General features: G+C 42.3%; 1 protein-coding gene across 10 annotated transcripts in view; it reads left to right on the forward strand.

Moving 5' to 3' along the window:
- The window catches only part of UBAP2L (ubiquitin associated protein 2 like), a 46,205-nt gene that overhangs the window by 24,308 nt on the left and 2,045 nt on the right, over positions 1-19,852 (forward strand). For 6 of the 10 annotated variants that reach the window (XM_081112653.1, XM_081112654.1, XM_081112656.1 and 3 more), the window contains 14 exons: positions 3,236-3,434; positions 4,063-4,340; positions 4,818-4,990; positions 6,009-6,198; positions 7,340-7,394; positions 8,215-8,389; positions 9,187-9,259; positions 10,281-10,476; positions 10,569-10,657; positions 11,618-11,671; positions 12,264-12,345; positions 13,044-13,261; positions 13,711-13,816; positions 15,335-15,737. In XM_081112653.1, the coding sequence (XP_080968779.1) occupies positions 3,236-3,434; positions 4,063-4,340; positions 4,818-4,990; positions 6,009-6,198; positions 7,340-7,394; positions 8,215-8,389; positions 9,187-9,259; positions 10,281-10,476; positions 10,569-10,657; positions 11,618-11,671; positions 12,264-12,345; positions 13,044-13,261; positions 13,711-13,816; positions 15,335-15,384 (1,938 nt within the window). In that variant the 3' untranslated portion in view covers positions 15,385-15,737. Of the gene's footprint in view, positions 1-3,235; positions 3,435-4,062; positions 4,341-4,817; positions 4,991-6,008; positions 6,199-7,339; positions 7,395-8,214; positions 8,390-9,186; positions 9,260-10,280; positions 10,477-10,568; positions 10,658-11,617; positions 11,672-12,263; positions 12,346-13,043; positions 13,262-13,710; positions 13,817-15,334; positions 15,738-18,627; positions 18,696-19,609; positions 19,808-19,852 lie in introns of those variants that run through there. The other 4 variants (XM_081112649.1, XM_081112650.1, XM_081112651.1 and 1 more) reach the window with 1 other exon arrangement.

Here is a 19,852-nt window from a genome sequence, read left to right on the forward strand (position 1 = left end):
GTAGGGTTATAATAATTATTTTATCTAGAAAATTGCTGAGCTAGCTTCTAATCCAGAATTCTGTCAGTTTTTAACTGTTGTCTTAAAGTTATTTTTTTGTGCTAATAATAATTTGGTGGTTGATATTCTGCCATAGATGAAAGGTGACAGGTGAGAAAAGGTAGGAGAGAGGTAAAAGGGAAAGGAATATGAGATTAAAAAGATAAAGAAGAGAGCAAAAAAATAGGACAAAGTTGTAAGAAGGTGAAACAGATCAGGAAATAACTACCAACCTCTAAGAGATAGGACTGGAAAATGTTAAGCGCTCTGTATCTCTTAAATTGCCTTTTTAAAGTTTTCAACATTTTCACTAACCCTAACGTTTTATTTAATGTGTTATGTGATATGTTAAACTAAACAAATGTTATTCTGTTTTTTTCCTCATCACCTGTATTAATCACTGTGCTATTTAATGTTTCTTTTCCATTGAGAATAAACAGAGTTTTGACTTCCCTTAACATTTAAGATGTGAATAATACAGAAGCCCCTATTAATTACCATGTACAATATGTGGAGATTCGTAATTTTCTGTCTTTATTTTTTTGCTTTATTTTTTTTCTTTATTGATTAAGGTATTACATATGTGTCCTTACCACCCCATTTCCCCCTACCCCCCCACTCATGCTCTCACACCCCTGTTGTCTGTGTCCATTGGTTAGGCTTATATGCATGCATACAAGTCCTTTGGTTGATCTCTCCCTCTTACCCCCACCCTCCCCTACCTTCCCTCTGAGGTTTGATGGTCTGACACTGATCGATGCTTCTCTGTCTCTGGATCTGTCTTTGTTCATCAGTTTATGTTGTTCATCAAACTGCTTTAAATCAAGAGGGAATTTATTCACGGATGTAACTAACCATTCCAAGCAAGGTTTTTACTTAGTAGGGATACCAGCACCCAGTCTCTCTATTCCTGGGCTTAGCTCTGCTCTCTCTCATTCCTGGGTTTCATGGGGTTTTGAGGTGGTTATCACAACTCTTTACTCTTAATATGCTCAAGTTAAGGCCCAGAAGTTTCACTAAGTTTCATGACATATCTCCGTATCTGATGCCTTTCCCTGAACCAATCAGAGAGGCCGGCAGAACATGCAGCTCTCTGATCGGCTGGGCCTAAGTCACATGACATCTATGGAATTGGGTGTGGAGTCTGTTCTGTAGTTACTGTGGATTGAGAGGAGAGGAAAGTCGATGCTCAAAACAGAATGAGAAAGTGACAAAGGAAGTAGGGCAAATGGATGCCAGAGGGCCAAAGCCCAGTCACTAGTGGTAGCAATAGAGGAAAAAATACATTACCACAAAAAATTTAAAATAGCATTAAAAATAAAATAGTACCCTAATGAATATTAGTATTCTGTGTTAGAGACATCCATCTATGTGTTTTGTATCATACATATGCTTCAGAGAAGATATATTAACTAAAGACCATGACATTTAATTGTGGCAGAAGGCCGAAAGTGTTTCTAGAAGTTGTTACCAACTGGGTGCAAATTTTCTGTCTTTAATATGTTTTGCACTTGTAGAATATTTGGTAATCATTGCTGTGTGAGATCACCTCTGCCACAATCCCATACTTTGAACTAGACTTCTGATTTTTTTAAAAAGTAGATTTTATTGATTTTTTTACAGAGAGGAAGAGAGAGGAATAGAGAGTTAGAAACATCGATGAGAGAGAAACATTGATCAGCTGCCTCCTGCACACCCCCTACTGGGGTTGTGCCCGCAACGAAGGTACATGCCCTTGACTGGAATCGAACCTGGGATCCTTCAGTCCGCAGGCCGATGCTCTATCCACTGAGCCAAACTGGTTAGGGCAAGACTTCTGATTTTTTTGTTTGTATAATTGACTCAAGTGGGGAAAATGTCTTACCTTGAGTTGGACAGACTGGTTCTGTATAAGAAAGCGTTGCTCAATCATGATGATGATGATATGGTTAAATAAGAATTTAAGGAAAATGAGATTAAATCTCCTTGGAGGATTCCTAGAATAGTTAAGGCCACATGGTTCATATTCTGGACCAGGCTGATAGTTTTACTTGGTGTAGCAGGCAATGGGGAGAATCTCCCAAAAGCATACGAGTAAATTTTGCTTTGTTGTCATGATTACCTCATACTTGGATACACAGAAAACAGTCAAATCATATTGACTCATTGATTGTCTAGTGCTGAATGTAGGATTGCCCCTAAAATTGTCTTTGCTTCGATGCTAGCTATTAGCAGCACTGAGATGAGAGTCTAATTATTTGTTTTGTTCCTTTTTTTTTAAATCCTCACCTGAGGACTACTTAGAAGAAGGGGGGCGGGGCGAGGAACAAACAGTGATGTGAGAGAGAAACATCAACGATTGGTTGCCTTCCGTACATTCCCGACTGGGGATCGAACCTGCAACCCAGGTATGTGCCCTGACCTGGAATCAAATTGGCAATCCTTTGGCGCACAGGATATTGCTCAACCAACTGAACCACTCTGGCTGGACTGTTTTTGTTCCTTTTGAGCTGTGTAGTGGGAAGGGCAAGGAAACTTTTAAACTTTGAAAGGGGAAAAATATCCTCTAATCATTAGAGCTTTATTCCTGAGATGGAGGGAGGAGGAGGAGGAAGTGCTGATAAAAGTATAAATTTTAATAGCTCTCATTTCTGTTGAGTATTTACTGTGTTCTATGCACACATTAAATGCTGTACATATATTATTTGTTTAATCCTTCTACAACTTTATGAGGAACTACTCTTTTTTTAAAAAAATATATTTTATTGATTTTTTACAGAGAGGAAAGGAGAGAGAGTTAGAAACATCGATGAGAGAAACATCGATCAGCTGCCTCCTGCACACCCCCCACTGGGGATGTGCCCGCAACCAAGGCACATGCCCTTGACCGGAATTGAACCCGGGACCTTTCAGTCCTCAGGCCGACGCTCTATCCACTGAGCCAAACCGGTCCCGGCATGAGGAACTACTTTTATTTCTATTTTCAGATGAGGAAAATGAGGTGCAGAAAAATTACTTTTCCATGGTTATATAACTGGGATTTGAATCTAGATAGTCTGACTCCAGAGCTTGTGTTCTAATGGACTATGCTGTGTACTCAGTGTGGTGACAATCTTTACTTGTCCCATTTATACTGGCTCTCACCCTGGATAAGTGTCTTTTTGAGTAGCTGAACAAGGTTGTTGCCTATTTCTCTAATCTCTGTGTTGATTTACAGGTGAGCATGTTAGGGAAAGGATTTGGTGATGTCAGTGAAACTAAAAGTGGCAGCACCACAGGCTCCCAGTTCTTGGAGCAATTCAAGACTGCTCAGGCCCTGGCTCAGTTGGCAGCTCAGCATTCTCAATCTGGAACCACCACCACCTCCTCTTGGGACATGGGCTCCACCACACAGTCCCCATCGCTGGTGCAGTATGGTGAGAAAAATGGAAAGTGGATTGAATTCTTTAAGCATTGGAGCATTACTGTCAAGCGGCTGGCAGGAGTAGGGGGTGGAGAATATGTCCTGAAGTGAGGAAAAGGGCTGCCAGCTGACTAGTTTCCCACACTGATTTCCCCTAGTGAGCTGGGCTGACTTCAGAAAGCTGGGGAATAATAAAAAGTCTATAATAAAAGGCTATAAATTCTTTCATTAAATTTAGCTTTATACATATTTGTAGTCTTGTGTTGACCTGGGGATTTTTTGGAATTCCCTCAATTTACCTTTAGTGTTTGAAAACAGCATATTCCCTTTGGAAAGTTTCATGGACTTGTCCATTTTATGACTTTATACTCTAAACATGGACAGTTCCTAGATTCCTGTCTTACACAGGCAGGGTAATAGTGTTGATTCAATTAGGTCCCTAGGCTCTACGTCAGAACAAATGTGATCCAGTGATCCAGTGATTGTTATCTACAGACATGAGATAATGCCTTAAAAGATGACCTGTTTATATGAGTTTCTGATCCTGAAGGCCTGGTTCCTGGCTCTAGAGCAGGATAATAGCATTTTCTTGAGGTTCACCTATATCTCTGGCCTTATACATATTGGGTTTACTCATGCAGATTTGAAGAACCCAAATGATTCAACAGTGCACAGCCCCTTTACAAAGCGCCAGGCTTTTACCCCATCTTCAACCATGATGGAGGTGTTCCTTCAGGAGAAGCCACCCGCAGTGGCTACCTCCACAGCTGCACCTCCACCCCCCTCTTCTCCTCTGCCAAGCAAATCCACCTCGGCTCCACAAATGTCTCCTGGGTCTTCAGACAACCAATCCTCCAGCCCTCAGCCGGCTCAGCAAAAACTGAAACAGCAGAAGAAAAAAGCCTCCTTGACTTCTAAGGTACTTGAACTTTTAGATATATATTACCCTAGGGCAGCGGTTCTCAACCTGTGGGCTGTGACTCCTTTGGGGGTCGAACGACCCTTTCACAGGGGTCGCCTAAGACCATCGGAAAACACATATATAATTACATATTGTTCTTGTGATTAATCACTATGCTTTAATTACGTTCAATTTGTAACAATGAAAATACATCCTGCATATCAGATATTTACATGACGATTCATAACAGTAGCAAAATTACAGTTATGACGTAGCAACGAAAATAATTTTATGGTTGGGGGTCACCACAACATGAGGAACTGTGTTAAAGGGCCGCAGCATTAGGAAGGTTGGGAACCACTGCCCTAGGGCGAGAGGGTGTATGACTTGGGAATTGAGATTGTAAGAGTATAGTTTGGGAAATTGAAGCACGAGGTTTTTTTTATTAGTGTTACGGTAAGGTTACAATAAGCCATTATTTTCTCTTCTCTACAGATTCCTGCTCTGGCTGTGGAGATGCCTGGCTCAGCAGATATCTCAGGGCTAAACCTACAGTTTGGGGCATTGCAGTTTGGGTCAGAGCCTGTCCTTTCTGATTATGAGTCCACTCCAACCACGAGCGCCTCTTCAAGCCAGGCTCCAAATAGCCTCTATACCAGCACGGCCAGGTAGAGGAAACGCCAGTCATGAGGCTTCTTTTATTAGGTTTTTAACCACTTTTTCTAAGTCTCTTGCTGTTTGTTCGAACTCTGGGGATGACAAGACTCGGACTGAGTGAGAAAATAATAGCCACTTTTAAAGAGTAGCACTTTAAAATATCATTACTAGGATCGTCTGTAACTCTAAACAGAGGGAAACATACGCTTGAGTACTTCTAATGGTCAGACACAGTTCTTACAGATGTGTACCGTGCCTCTAATGGAAAGTACTTCGGCATCTGCCACAGCTAAAAATGCTTTTGACACTTTTAGCCCTTTGGTGTGGGACTTAGGCCTATGAAGAGTATAACTTTGAACCCCTAAGAAGGAGGTAGCATTGATATGTTATACAGATTAAAAGGAACCTTTCCAATAAAAACTTTCCTACCTCCTCTGATACTTCAGGGAGGGCCATCTTAAGCAATAGAAAATCCTGGAGGAATTTTAGGGGACTGAGCTGCTTTTCTCAATCCTTAGAATTAAAAAAAAAAAAAGATGTTTGGCCCTAGCCTAGATATATTGAATCATATGCCATTAATGCATGAGAATATTTCAAAAGTTTCTTTCATAAAGTTCTATCAGTAACCTTATATTTAATGGGGTTTTTGAAAGAGCCAACGGCTCCGAATTTCTTAAAATGCATATGAGCAAAAGATAACGCTCTCATGCTAGCGTTCATGCTATGATGAAGGGACCAAGAGTAGTGTATCCTTTCTGCTGACCTTTAGCCTCTTTTTCTTATAACAGCAGAATATAGGGGGGACAAGAAATGTTTTAAACTCCATTCTTAATTCAAATACTTAGCTCTGTAGCATATGTAAATGCATTCAGTTGTCAGGAGAAAATGGTGGTGGTTTCTTTTATTTGTTGCTGGAAATTTTCTTTTTGATTGAAATCAACTTTAGTAGTCAATCTCCACTGTTTCCTTAGTATCAATCAATCTGCTTTATTTAATTTCTCTGATAGATTCCTTCTTTATTACCCACAGTGAATCTTCATCTACAATTTCATCTAATCAGAGTCAGGAATCCGGTTATCAGAGTGGCCCAATTCAGTCAACAACCTATACCTCCCAAAACAATGCTCAGGGCCCTCTGTATGAACAGAGATCCACGCAGACTCGGCGGTACCCCAGCTCCATCTCTTCATCACCCCAAAAGGACCTGACTCAGGCAAAGGTAGTGTCTTCATGAGCCCCTGGCATTGATTAAAAGAATAGTGGGCAGGGGCCTATTAATATTAGCATTTTGTTTCTTGACAAATAGTGCAAAGACACCTCAGAAGTGCTGATTGAGAAGCTAATAAAAGTACATTTCTGTGGTTGGTGAAATAAGTTATTTTTAGCAAGCCTTGGGACTCAGAACCAGAAAACTGCTCTCCCTGCACTCGGGAGTCATTCTTTCTAGTAGAATCCGTCTCAGTGCCTGTTCTGGATGGATGGCGGGAAGAGCTGATGGCCAGCATGCTGGGTGCAGAGCAGGAGACCTCACCTGGCCATGTCTTGGCTTGGGGAGGGGGATAGCGTATGCCAGCGGTGATGTGGAGGGACTGTCCGATGCAGCCAGAAAAATAAGTGACTTGGCTGAACTACCTTACTCCCTCATTTCCCCCCCAGGGATCACTGGATTTGGGCATTTTCCTGCAGCTATTTGGATTTGGGATATATTCAGCAATCTGGGGGTTGCTTTCTGTTGCTTTGGGTCACACAGGGTTTATGTCTCTTTGTTTTTGTTTTCCTTTGTTTGCTTGTTTATTTTTTTGTTGTTTTAATATATTTTTACTGATTTTAGAGAGGAAGGGATGGGAGAGAGACAGAAACATCAGTGATGAGAGAGAATAATTGATCGGCTGCCCCCTGCTGGAATAGAGACCGCAACCCAGGCATGTGCCCTTGATTGGAATCGAACCCGGGACCCTTCAGTTTGCAGGCCAACGCTCTATCCACTGAGCCAAACTGCCTAGGCGCCGTGGTCGGCAAACCGCGGCTCTTTGGCCCCTTGAGTGTGGTTCTTCCACAAAATACCACTTGCGGGCGCGCATTTACAGTGCGATTGAAACTTTGTGGCCCATGTGCAGAAGTCGGTATTTTGTGGGAGAGCCACACTCAAGGGGCCAAAGAGCCGCATGTGGCTCACGAGCAGCAGTTTGCTGACCACTGGCCTAGGGCATCTTTGTTTTGTTGTTAATTTTTGTTTTTATTTTGTTTAGATAGTCTAGATTATGTTAATTTACAGAATTTTGCTGGAAATTAAGCTGTGTCAGTCAGTGCTAATTTAATTTGTTCACTTGAATTTATCTATCTCCTGTTTTTCATATCAGAATGGCTTCAGTTCTGTGCAGGCCACGCAGTTACAGACCACGCAATCTGTTGAAGGTGAGTGTTCTCCAGGTTTTTTTCCTCCCAGTTGTAGTATTGTTCTTTTTCTTTTTTTGTTAATCTTCACCAAAGGATATTTTTCCATTGATTTTTTGAGAGAGTGGAAGGGAGGGGGAGAGACAGAGAAAGAGAAAAATTGATTGGTTGCCTCCCACATGCGCCGGACCAGAATCTAACCCGGGACCCTTCAGCCTGAGGGCCTACGTTCTGTCCACTGAGCCAAACCAGCTAGGGTGTGGAGTGTTTTTCCTGTCCTTTCATTATTTTTACATTTCCTAGATTGTAGTGAAAATAGCCCCGGCTCAATGATCAGAACATCTGGTTATAGTCTTAGCTTGGTTCTGTCTTGTTGTTTAATCTCAAACCATCCTAACTTTTAGGTTTTCTGTCTTAAAATGGTGATAATCCCCTTGGTTCCCTTCACTGGGTAAAGGAGATCAGTGCTGTGAAATGCTTGCAATTGAAAAACAGAAAAGGATTCTACCTAAACACAAATGATCCATTATTAAATAACTCACACTCTTATCTTTGGGATAGCCAGCCTAGGACTATAGTCATCTCTCATTTCTTTTTAAAAGTTTTTTTCTTTTAAATATGTTTTTATTTATTTTAGAGAGAGGAAGGGAGAGGGAGAGAAGCATACATCAGCTGCCTCCTCCATGCCCCCTATAGGGATGGGGCCCACACCCTGGGTGTGTGCCCTGATGGGACTCTAACCAGCAACCTTTTTGGTGCATGAGATATGCTCAGCCAACTGAGCCACACCAATAAGCATTCTCCTTCCTCTAATGAGGTGACTTCCTTTCTTCATTTCCAGGTGCTACAGGCTCTGCAGTGAAATCTGACTCACCTTCTACTTCTAGTATCCCCCCTCTCAGTGAAACGGTATCTGCAGCTTCCTTATTGACGACAACCAATCAGCACTCGTCCACTTTGGGTGGCTTGAACCACAGTGAGGAGATTCCAAATACTACCACCACACAACACAACAGGTGATTTGGGGTGAGGATTGGAGGTTAGAGTTGATAAAGTAGCAGTTGGTGAGTGCTCTTTGGTTTTATCTTATTAATCCTCTACCTGGCACAGGTCACATTAGCTAAGTAGATTCCCTAAAAGCTATGGGAAGTAAAGACAGAGGAGGATTATTTTCCCTTTTCAACATCCATTCTACCTTTGCTCACTAGCCCTGCTGGCTATTTTGCTGACTGTATTATCTCAGATTTCCTTGGTCCTATATTCTGTCTTATTTTCTTGCTGTATTCTTCTTCTCCTTCTTCTTCTTCTTCTTCTTCTTCTTCTTCTTCTTCTTCTTCTTCTTCTTCTTCTCCTTCTCCTTCTCCTTCTTCCTTCTTCCTTCTTCCTTCTTCCTTCTTCTTCTTCCTCCTCCTCCTCCTTCTTCTTCTTCTTCTTCTTCTTCTTCTTCTTCTTCTTCTTCTTCTTCTTCTTCTTCTTCTTTCTTCTTCTTCTTCTTTCTTCTTCTTCTTCTTCTTCTTTCTTCTTCTTCTTCACGTTTTTATTGATGTTTAGGAAGAGAGGAAGGGAGAGGGATAGAGAGAAACATCGACGAGAAAGAACCATCGACCGGTTGCCTCCTGCATGCCCCCTATTGGGGATTGAGCCTGTAGCCCAGGCAAGTGCCCTGACCAGGAAGTGAACCTGTGACCTCTTGGTTCATGGATGCTCAACCACTGAGCCAAACTGGCCAAGCTCTTGCTGTATTCTTAATTCAAGCTTTAGGTCAGGTGACTATAGCACTCTGTCTTACGACAACCTCTTTTTTTTGTTACAGTACGTTATCTACTCAGCAGAATACCCTTTCGTCATCAACATCTTCTGGGCGTACTTCAACATCCACTCTTTTGGTAAGTATGTTGCTGTAAAAGAATTGTGGGTTTTTTATACTTATAACTATCCAACCATAAGATTCTCCTAAGGGATTCTGAGGTGGCAAAATGATCATCGATCTTGTAAGAAAGGAGTAAAAGGATATTTGAAGTCAAGAGAGGCAAAAAAAATCCAGAAGTATTGTAAAGCTGTGGGCCAATTCTCAAAGCCCTGGAAGTGACTTTTCCTGAATCATTGTGTGACTTTTTTTTTTTTTTTTTAACTGAAGCTGGGTGGGGCTTTTGTATGCTACAAGAACTTCTGTAAGAATATCTTTTCAACTGATACAGCCATTTTTATTCATGGTCTGAGATATGCTGAACATGAGTCCTGAAAATAATCAGTGTGAATCTGAGCATCCTGTGAAAGTAGAGATGAGATAAGAGCTTTTGGTCAAAGAACTAATTTCACTGTTGTGATTTATAGCAACTATTTAATTACTCTGAAATGGTAAGGAAGACAACTAACATTTGGGGCTAAGGTGTCTGGTTTGCCAGAAGCCTAGGGGAAGATAATGGGAGCTAAGGCTTTCTAGGAGTCTGTTGTTTCTCAAATATACAATTTCACGTTTAAGTTTATTAGGACTTTTTCCTGTCCCATGACTGGTCTTGTGCTGAACTAATGAAGAGTGTAGGAGAAAAGTCTATGATATATTTTTCACATTTAAACTATCTTTGTCTTGTTATTGGCCAACCAGTGTTAGTTTTGGGGGAGTTTGGTTTGTCCCTACTCTCTCTGCTGCTGTTTCTGAACAGTGTAATGGTGTGCAGTGGGCCTTTTGTTACCGTTCTTATCAGATGACTCTTAGGGAATGTCTACCTGTAAAGTATTTAGTAATTTCTTCTAATTTGGCAGAGGACACTCTGGTACCATTCCTCAGCCTTTTTAATTGGGAATTTGAGTGATGATATAATCAACAGCAGGGATTATTGATCTTTCCTGACCGGTTAGGCTAATTGCTGTTTCCTCCTCCTCTCTTCCACTGCTCTCTTTTTGAAGCACACAAGCGTGGAGAGTGAGGCGAATCTTCATTCTTCCTCCAGCACCTTCTCCACCACGTCCAGCACAGTCTCTGCACCTCCGCCAGTGGTCAGTGTCTCCTCCAGTCTCAATAGTGGCAGTAGCCTGGGCCTCAACATAGGCAGCAACTCCACTGTCACAGCCTCGACTCGAAGCTCAGTTGCTACAACTTCAGGTAGCCCTGCATAGAAAAGGTGGATGGCATTCCTTTGGGATGAAGGAGAGAAATAATTGGGTGACAATATAAAAATATAATTTCTTTTTTAGGAAAAGCTCCTCCTAATCTCCCTCCTGGGGTCCCGCCATTGTTGCCTAATCCGTATATTATGGCTCCAGGGCTGTTACATGCCTACCCGGTAAGTGAGACTTTGGGGTCTTCTCCAAAAGATGAAAATAGTGTGGCTACTCTATAAATCTGGCTTCAGGTGGAAGACTATAATTAAAATATAGGATAGATGAGTGGTTGCATGAAAGCAAGGCTTCAATCTTTGTATTTTGAGAGAGAAAAATAACAGTTTTTAGAGAGGAACGACTAAATGGAGGCCAGGCCCTCTGTTGTATATTTTCTCTGTGAAATACATATTCTCAGTTTCAGAAGCCAAAGGCCAGAATGTCCACCTGATATCCCTTTTAATTTCTTAGAGAATTATTTTCTCTAGTTGAATTGATTCCCTATCTCTGAGGGTCTTTGCTGGAACTTTGGTCAGACCAATGTTTCCAACTCCATTGGGTCTACCTGAAAATGGGTGGCTGACAGTAGTTGCTTTTTGCAAATGGGGTTGAGGGTAGAAATAGGTGACATCTGTAATACTGTAAAAACTTTTATTTAAATTTAAAAAATTCTTTTAAATTGGTTTTGGAGAGAGAGGAAGGGAGGGAGAGAAAAACATCAATGTGAGAGCGAAACATTGTTCAGCTTGGCTGCCTCATAGGGATCAAGCCTGCAGTCTGGTCAGGAATCAAACCGGCAACCTCTTGGTGTATGGGGCGACACCCACACCAGCCCAGGGCTAAGCCATGTTTTGAAAACTGTAAGAGACAGGCTGGTTGAACAGAAAGTAAGAGCAGGCTATTCATGTATGACTTGTGTAAGACACCAGTCTAGTTGAATCACTCAAGGAAAGTTTCAATACCTTTCATGAATCACTTAATCTCTTTGTATTTACTTCTTTCCTCTTAAAGGAAACAATCTGTCTCCTGTTCTTCCCTAAAAATGAGGATGAATGTTCTGTTGATTTACCTTGTTTCCTAGCTCCTTGGTTTGCTAGCATCATGACCAGTCCACATTAGTATTCTTATATGCTTGTATCTTTCAGCCACAAGTATATGGTTATGATGACTTGCAGATGCTTCAGACAAGATTTCCATTGGTGAGTATGTGATGTAGGGCTTGGGAAAAGAAAGCAATCTTAAAATTAGTGTTGGGGGGATTATTTTCACATGTTCAGTTGGTAAGTCATAGCTCTTTCCCAACCATTACTTCATACACACACTTTAAGAGATATCAGAGCATGGTGTCTTGGGGAGTGGCTCTAATAGAAGATAACTTAAAAGAAAAATCAGAGTTGTGGCATCTTTGAAGTAAACAAATTTTAGCATTCTATAACGCAGGGTACCTGGAACTTTCAAGATGCTTTCTGTATGTTTCAGACACTTTGAATTCTAGAAAGATCTATTTTCTCAGTAGAAGTAGACGATTGGGGTTAATTATCTACAGGTTTGAGAATATTACTGGTCCTGGTGGACTTGGTGTGTTTTACACTGGGCATACCCGTAGACCTTGCTTGACTGTGCTCATGGCCAGGCAGGGGGGACAGTGTATGCAAGAGTAATTTGGAGTTTGTGCTAGTTCTAGCCAGCCTATTCGGTGGCTGGATAAGTTGCATTACTTCAACATTTTCCTGCCTCTCAGCAGAGAGAATAGTGGCATTGAATCTCTGCTCTTTTAATTCTCTCTTCTAGGATTACTACAGCATCCCATTTCCTGCACCTACCACGCCGCTGACTGGGAGGGATGGTAGCCTGTCCAGCAACCCTTATTCCGGTAGGACTGGGATAGGGCTAAATAAAAGGAGATTGTGTTGAGATTGGTGGCAGAAACCCGATGAGTAGCAGGAAGGGACCCAGTTCAGTTAAGATCTTCGACAGAAATATAGAATGGATGTGATGACTCAGTATTGGTAGATTCAGAATCCTGCTAAAGATGGTCATGTGGCAAGTTTTTCCTTATCTTTTTGTTGTCTCCCTGTGATTCCAGATGATATTTTAACATGGTTTTCAGACATTCTCCAGGAAATGCATTGGTTGAACTGGCCGTCCTCTGCTCATCTCTGCTCCTGTACCCTACTCACAGTGGCAGTCTCATTGCCATTACCTTGATTGTCCATAGATAGGCCTTCACTGATCTACCGTTTTCTTGACCTATCATTTTTTTTTTTAATCTAGCATGGAGTGTTCCCATGGAGGGAGAGTTGGGGGAGATGAAGTAAGACGAGTAGGCAGGGAAATCATGCAGGAACTTTATTCTGGGAGCCTGTCTCTGCTACAGCATTGCACAGTCATTCAACATTAGTCCTTGACAGCACTGTGCTTGCTGTGTCCAGGGCAGTGCTAAATGGAGCTGCAAAGAAATGTAATTCAAATTTAACAGGATTTTCTGGAATCATGGGAAACCAGAGTAGTAATTCTGCATTGGTGTGGGGGGCTGGAAGAGGCAGGTACATTTAGCCTCTCCTGTCACAGGTGACCTCACAAAGTTTGGCCGTGGGGATGCCTCCTCCCCAGCCCCGGCCACTACCTTGGCCCAACCCCAACAGAACCAGACGCAGACTCACCACACCACGCAGCAGACATTCCTGAACCCGGCGCTGCCTCCTGGCTACAGTTACACCAGCCTGCCATACTACACAGGGGTTCCGGGCCTCCCCAGCACCTTCCAGTATGGGCCTGCTGTGTTCCCTGTGAGTACCTGGGCTTGGTCTTTCCTTGTGGTAAAGTATCCTAATCCTAGACTATCCTAGGTGCTTTCAAGGACTTTAATAATGGATAAAGCGGAACAGTTTCTCTTTCTGGCCTGGGGAAGGGAGTGGGGCTGGAATTGGGGGTATTGGGATAAGGATTACCTGTTATTAGAATTAGCTAAAGTAGGAATATGATGGCGTATAGTTTTACTCCCAGACTCTCTTCATTCCCTGCTATCACTGCCCTTTTCCCTTCTTTCAACGTACCATTTCTTGACGGATTTTAGAAAGTTGGTAGGGAGCCTATTTCATCACTGACTAAGTGAACTGTAGTCAGCCTATATCACAATGGGTAATCATCTGAATGCTTCAGTCCCTGAACGAAGAGCGGTAGGGTGAATGGTACTCTGCTGCCATTTCACGGCAGTTCTGGCCTTTTTACTCTTTAGGTGGCTCCTACCTCTTCCAAGCAGCATGGTGTGAATGTCAGTGTGAATGCATCGGCCACCCCTTTCCAACAGCCAAGTGGATATGGGTCTCATGGATACAACACTGGTAAGCTTACCTTGACCCCAGCTGTCAGTGGTGTCTGGGATGTTATTAAATGAGTTTCAAGGAGGAAGACTGTGCTTGATAAAATAAGTTTCTATTGGTGAGGGTGTGCTGCTGTTCATGTATGATTGTTAATGATTGACTGCTTGTGTGTCTGCCTGAGTAGCCCCAAAAGAGGAGCTTGATACTAGACCATATATTCACTCATGACGGGGATGGCCTGGAGCATGTATTGGCTATTAGCATATGCTGGCTGGCCTAATATTTGGGTGGGAAGCAAGGCAAGGGGCCCCAAGATTTCATTGAGATGTTAATGGAGGCAAGTGTTAATATGTACGGTACCAGTCATACAAAAGGGTCATATTTACCGAATAGAAGGGTTAAATGGTTTCTTTGCTAGTGTGCTGTAGTAGACTGAGCATATATATATATATATATATATATATCTTTGTAGTACTACTTTTTTTATGTGGCCCCTTTTAAATCCCAAGCTAGGAGACCTAAAATGTGGAGAGAAAGAATTAGGATATGAGTATTGGCATACCTTGGAGATAATGTGGACTCTTTTCCAAACCACCATAATAAAGTGAGTTGTAGTCTTTGATGGTGGATGGTCTTGCCTTCTCTTTCCCAAAAAAATGCAACACTTGTGAGGTGCAATAAAACGAAGTATGCCTGTACTCAATAAAGTGAGAGTTGGACCTTTAGGTTCCTTCACTTGTATGGCTGGGCTCTTTGCAAAATCCATTTGCACATCTGATGGCAGAGAGGGAAATGTTGGAATCTCCTGAATGGGTACTGACCTAAAAGATTCTTAGTCCATCCCTTCCTTGTTCCTGTACCTGACAACCTGTACTCCACTTTTGGAGGACAGGGAGTAAGAAAAGGAGTCTTTGAAAAAAACAATTCCATCTACTTTTTTATTGATTTGTAGATGAATATGGGGGTGGGGGATGGGTTTAAGGATTGTACTTCAAAAATCTCTGCTCAGTTATGGTTTCATGATGATTTGGATGGAGCTGCATCTGCATTCTTCACCCTTGTGTGGCCTCCAAGTTGATAAATTGCCCAATGTTTTAATAATTGGGAAACTCTGAGCTGAGCACAGATGGCAGTTGGTCTGGGAACTAACAGCCAGGTGGAGTTTTGAACTGTGTTGTATGACTTAGGTCAAGATTTAAACTCAAGAAATCCTGAGGCACCCATTGAGATTTAATATCTAGGAACCCTGGTGGCTATTCCTCTCACTGAGCATGATCCACCCTAATCCTTGGGGAAGTATTATAAGCTCTTTGATTTGGAATGGCCCCATTCCAAGATTAGATTTAAGTTTTAGCTGGACCAGGTTCAGGAATAGCAAACCTGGTTCTGGAAATCGGAGCTTCTTACCTCCCTTAGGATTTCAGAAACTCTCTAACAGCCCTTTTGAGAACCCCCAGTTCCCAGCCCCACAGAAGGTTGTCATCCCGTTCCTCATCAACCTCTAAATTCATTTATTTTTATGTATTTGATTCCTTTTAGGAAGAAAATATCCACCCCCTTACAAGCATTTCTGGACGGCAGAGAGCTAATTTGGCCCAAGGCTGGGGGCTCTGTTTTGTGTGTGTGTATAAATTTGCACTGAAGTCTTGTTTCAGAAACCAGACCACTGAGGAGAGCCTGCTGATCTGAGGCCATGGCCTGCGTGGCTTGGGGAAATGAGTTGGTGGATACCTTCTGGGCTTTTGAACTTGCCCTTCCCCCAGTTCCCTCTCCCCCATGTGTCTGACCCTGTCTTACCCATTTCGAGTTCAAGCGGTGCAGCACCTCCGAAGCATCAATGCACACACCTGCTGTTGCTTTTGTTTTCTGGAAGGCATGTAGTTTCAACTTGTAACAAAAAATATTTGTAGTCTTCAATAAACTGTGGTATTTCTTTAGCTAACTCTGGCGTTCTTTCCGTGCATGTCTTTCTGGACACTAGGATCCAATGTTGTGCAGTGGATGAAGGGTGGAGGGTGGCCTTTTCAATCAAACTCCAGCATAGCCAAAGAACTGGTAATTTTTCAGTATGGTGATTTTTATGAAGGTGGGGGAGGGGAAACAGTCTCAGTTTCCAACCTGTTGATTGGTTGGTAAAGACAGTTTGTAGAAAATCCCTGATTCTCCATGCTTATTATAGCTCTTCACTTTTTATTTAGATCTTCCCCTTGCCTCTGACATAAGCAGGGGGGCGGGGGGAGAAAAAAGGTTTAGTGTCATGTCATGGTGAAAGGTAGAAGGGATGGTGTTCAGAGCTGTTGTTGGAGAAGTATCTTCAAGGCTTAATTTTCACATTTGGTTCCCTCAGGCCAAGTGGCTGGTTGAGATCTGATAGAGTTTTGAGGGACCAGCCAGTTGATGACTCAGGCTGTGGAAACTGTGCTAGCCTGGAGCATTGTTCTTAGTCCCTTCAGAGATTGTGGAATATTAGTGTTTTGCACTCGTGGGTGTAGCTAATGATGTGTGGGAGAGGTTTGGTTAGACATCCTTGACTATAGAAATTCTAATCCCCATTCAACCCAACTAGTACACCACCGGCCCTTTGTTTATAGTTAACTTGCACAGTGAGACCACCATTCTTGGTTAATTGGAAAGCCCTATATTGCTTCCTTTGTTCCCAGCCCGCTGGAGTAATTTTGTCCTGGGGGGTAACCAACTTTCCAAGGGAGAGAGTGGTTCTTGGTTCTGGGTTCTCCTCCCTGTTGTCCACATGGTGTTAGTATGATCATCATGTTTGGGAGTCAGTTATAGAAGGGGGTTTTGACTCTTGGAAGGAAAACAAGAGATCTCGAGCCTGAGGAGCTTTCTAATAATTGGTAAAGGGTAGGTAGGGACCTCTAATGCTTACACTGAGGCTATTATGGCAACTACAAGAAGAAATCTCTTTTTCCCCCTGTATTTCCAGTCTCTTTATCCAATATCCAACTTAAAGCCTCTGGACTATAAGCTGGTTTTTAGCTAGTCCAGCCTCTGAAAAGAGTGAGACCAAGTAGGGACACATTGAAACGAAATTGCTCCTTACCACCCAGTTTGAGAGTCAAGTTAGCCATTTCTTCCATTTGTGTGGGATGACCAAGGGGTCTCAGCAAGCTGTTTGAGTCTTTGCAGTAAAATTAAATCATTATCTCATTTTCCTAAAGAAATGTTCTATTTATATCCTGTCTATTCCACTTTACTCAAACCTTCCATATAAACCTCATCAACATAGCCTTTTTCATACAAAAAATAAGCTTGTTTTTTCAAGTTAGGCCTACTGCCAGTGATTTACCAGATGGGCTCCTGGGATTTGAAGAAAGGGTAGGGGGAAAATACTCAATCAGGTCATATATTGTCCCTTTCACTTTAGTGCCTAGAAAGCATGGAGTTGATACTTTGGACACGGGGAAGTATTTTCTCATGCTTGCTTTCTGTAGTTCTGTTCTTTTTCCTAGTTGGTGTTTGCTCCTCCCTGGAACTATCTGGACTTGTGATGTGGGAGGGGTTTCCAGGTTAAGATGCCACTTCTATTGGGAAGATTCTAAAGTGGCTGTCTAAGGTGGGCTTAACTTTTGATGGCTGCCTTTGTCCTAGACATTGGGAGGATTTGGGTTCTGGAGTTTGAAGGGGGATTGCTGCTGAATTGCGGGTGAATGGAGGATTCTTCATTTGTGATTTGGTCACTTCAGTATAGTGTTTTTAAAAAACTCTTCTGTCAAAGTAATCCTAACAGCAAAGGAGAAGTCTCCAAGGACATAGACTAAAATACAAAGTTTTTCTGAAGTTTCATTTTATCTCAATTCATGAGAACTAATACATCTTTTAAAATCATGCTTTAAATTCCTAGTTAAATTTGAGTTACTTGACCTCAAATCTTTGCATACAATTTTAGTAAGATAAGATGCTGGATTAGCTTACCTGATGGCTTTTTTCCTATATCCTTAACCTTTTGCCCCAGGAGATAGACTATGTGTATTTCAGTTGAAGGAGTATAAATTAAAATGACGACTTGTATTACTTTGGTTTCCTTTAAGTTGTAGTGGTGGTAGAGTTTTTCAAAAGGAAACATGTGAGTTGTTAGAGTATGGACTGAAGCCTTTATCTCATGGAGAAGCTAAAGTTGTAAACTAGAGTAACATTTAGGTTTTGTGTTCCACCGAGACTGCAGGAGACAGCCTATTCCTATAGGCCTTCCTCATTCCCCTTCCCTTAAAATGCGTAGATGGATCTTCATCTTTTGCCAGCTCGTAAGTATACAGCCTGGAAGCTCCAAGACTGGAGAAGCTGGACTAAGTGAGCTGAAGCTCTGAGAATAAAAGTACTCTTGGAGGTGGAATTGAACTGCTACTCTAGTACTTACCTTATGCTGTGAAAGCATGGATTTTGAGCCCAGGAGTGCCTCTTCATGAACAGGAAAAGAGCCAGAGTATCGTCTTCTGGAGCAGGACTGAGTGCATTTAGGGTGGATTGACTTGAAATGGACATTATAAGTGTAATACATTCCTGTTGGGCTTTGCTACCGAGGTATTTTGAAAACTATGTACTAGTGAGTTTGGCTATTTCCCCTTGTCCCCCCAAAACCCACTCACCTCACTCACAATATACTCAGTACACACCTGGAAATGACAAGAAAACCCTTCGCTAGCCTTTGTGTCATGAGCTCTTATCCCTCAAGACTGACCTGAAGTTGGAAAAACAGACCAAAATTCCCTTGCCGTGCTCTAGCTAGAAAGACTTCACATGTCACTCACCACCTCCCAGGGGGAGGGATCAGGCAGCTAGCTGAGCTAATCCTCCTCTGTTTCCTCCTCCCCCAGGTGTCTCAGTCACCTCCAGTAACACGGGCGTGCCAGATATCTCGGGTTCTGTGTACTCCAAAACCCAGGTAGGTGCCTGACTCTGGATGGAAGTGGAAAAAGAGACCGACATAGAGAAGATGGAGTTGCATTGATAGAAGTGAGCAGGAACAGCCCTAACACCTGTGAGCAAGTGTCAGGAAACCCATTCTACTAGCAAATGATTCATCTTTAGACTTGAGTTTCTCAAGGAAACTTAAATTTAGTCTTCAGGGAGGGAGAGAACAAACGAGAAATGTCATAGGAAGGTTGGAAAATTGTAATGTGTCATGTGATTTATTGTGTCCTTAACTTACGCACACCCAAACTTTTCATAACTTTCAAAGAGAATGAATATGGAATGAAGGGAAGTAAGTCCATTCCCTTCTTTCTAAGTATATCTATAATAAAGAGTGGGAAAGGAGTGGGCAAAGCCCATGTCAATCACTAAAGTGAAGCATTTGCATTATCCACAGATTTATTTTTTTTTCTCTCCCACCACCATAAATTTAAAGTTTGATATTAAGCATTAGTAGTTATAGTGGAGTGCTTCATGGCCAAGACCTTTAACACTAAAAATAACTCAGCATTTCTTTTGAAAAAAATCCATGGAGTTCCTATTCCTGCCCAACTCCAGAGATAGGGGTGCTAAGGAGTAGTCAGCAGATTTCACTGTGTTTGTATATGACAGATTTTACAAAGTACTTTCACATCCAGCTTCTCATTTGGTCCTTACAACTAAGCATCCCTGTTTTATATATGAGAACAAGCTGAGAGAGTAATTTTCTCAGGGCCACACAGCTATTAAAGTGCAGAGCTGAGACTGAGATGTGAATATCTGACTTCAGGTGCAGCATTCCTTCTGTGACACCATGCTGCTTTTTGAGGGTGGGAGAGCTTGGGATCAAATCCTCAGGATTCATTGCTGATCCCTTTTACTCTCTCCTCCCATCCTCCTGCATAGCAATCCTTTGAGAAACAAGGTTTTCATTCCGGTACTCCTGCTGCCTCCTTCAACTTGCCTTCAGCCCTAGGAAGTGGGGGGCCCATCAATCCAGCCACAGCTGCTGCCTACCCACCTGCCCCCTTTATGCACATTCTGACCCCCCATCAGCAGCCGCACTCCCAGATCCTTCACCATCACCTACAGCAGGATGGCCAGGTAATAGCCCTCCCTCTCTCCTTTCTCTTCCTCTTCCTTCTTATC

The sequence above is a fragment of the Myotis nattereri genome (assembly GCF_964212035.1).
Source record: "Myotis nattereri genome assembly, chromosome: 18".
Lineage (NCBI taxonomy): Eukaryota > Metazoa > Chordata > Mammalia > Chiroptera > Vespertilionidae > Myotis > Myotis nattereri.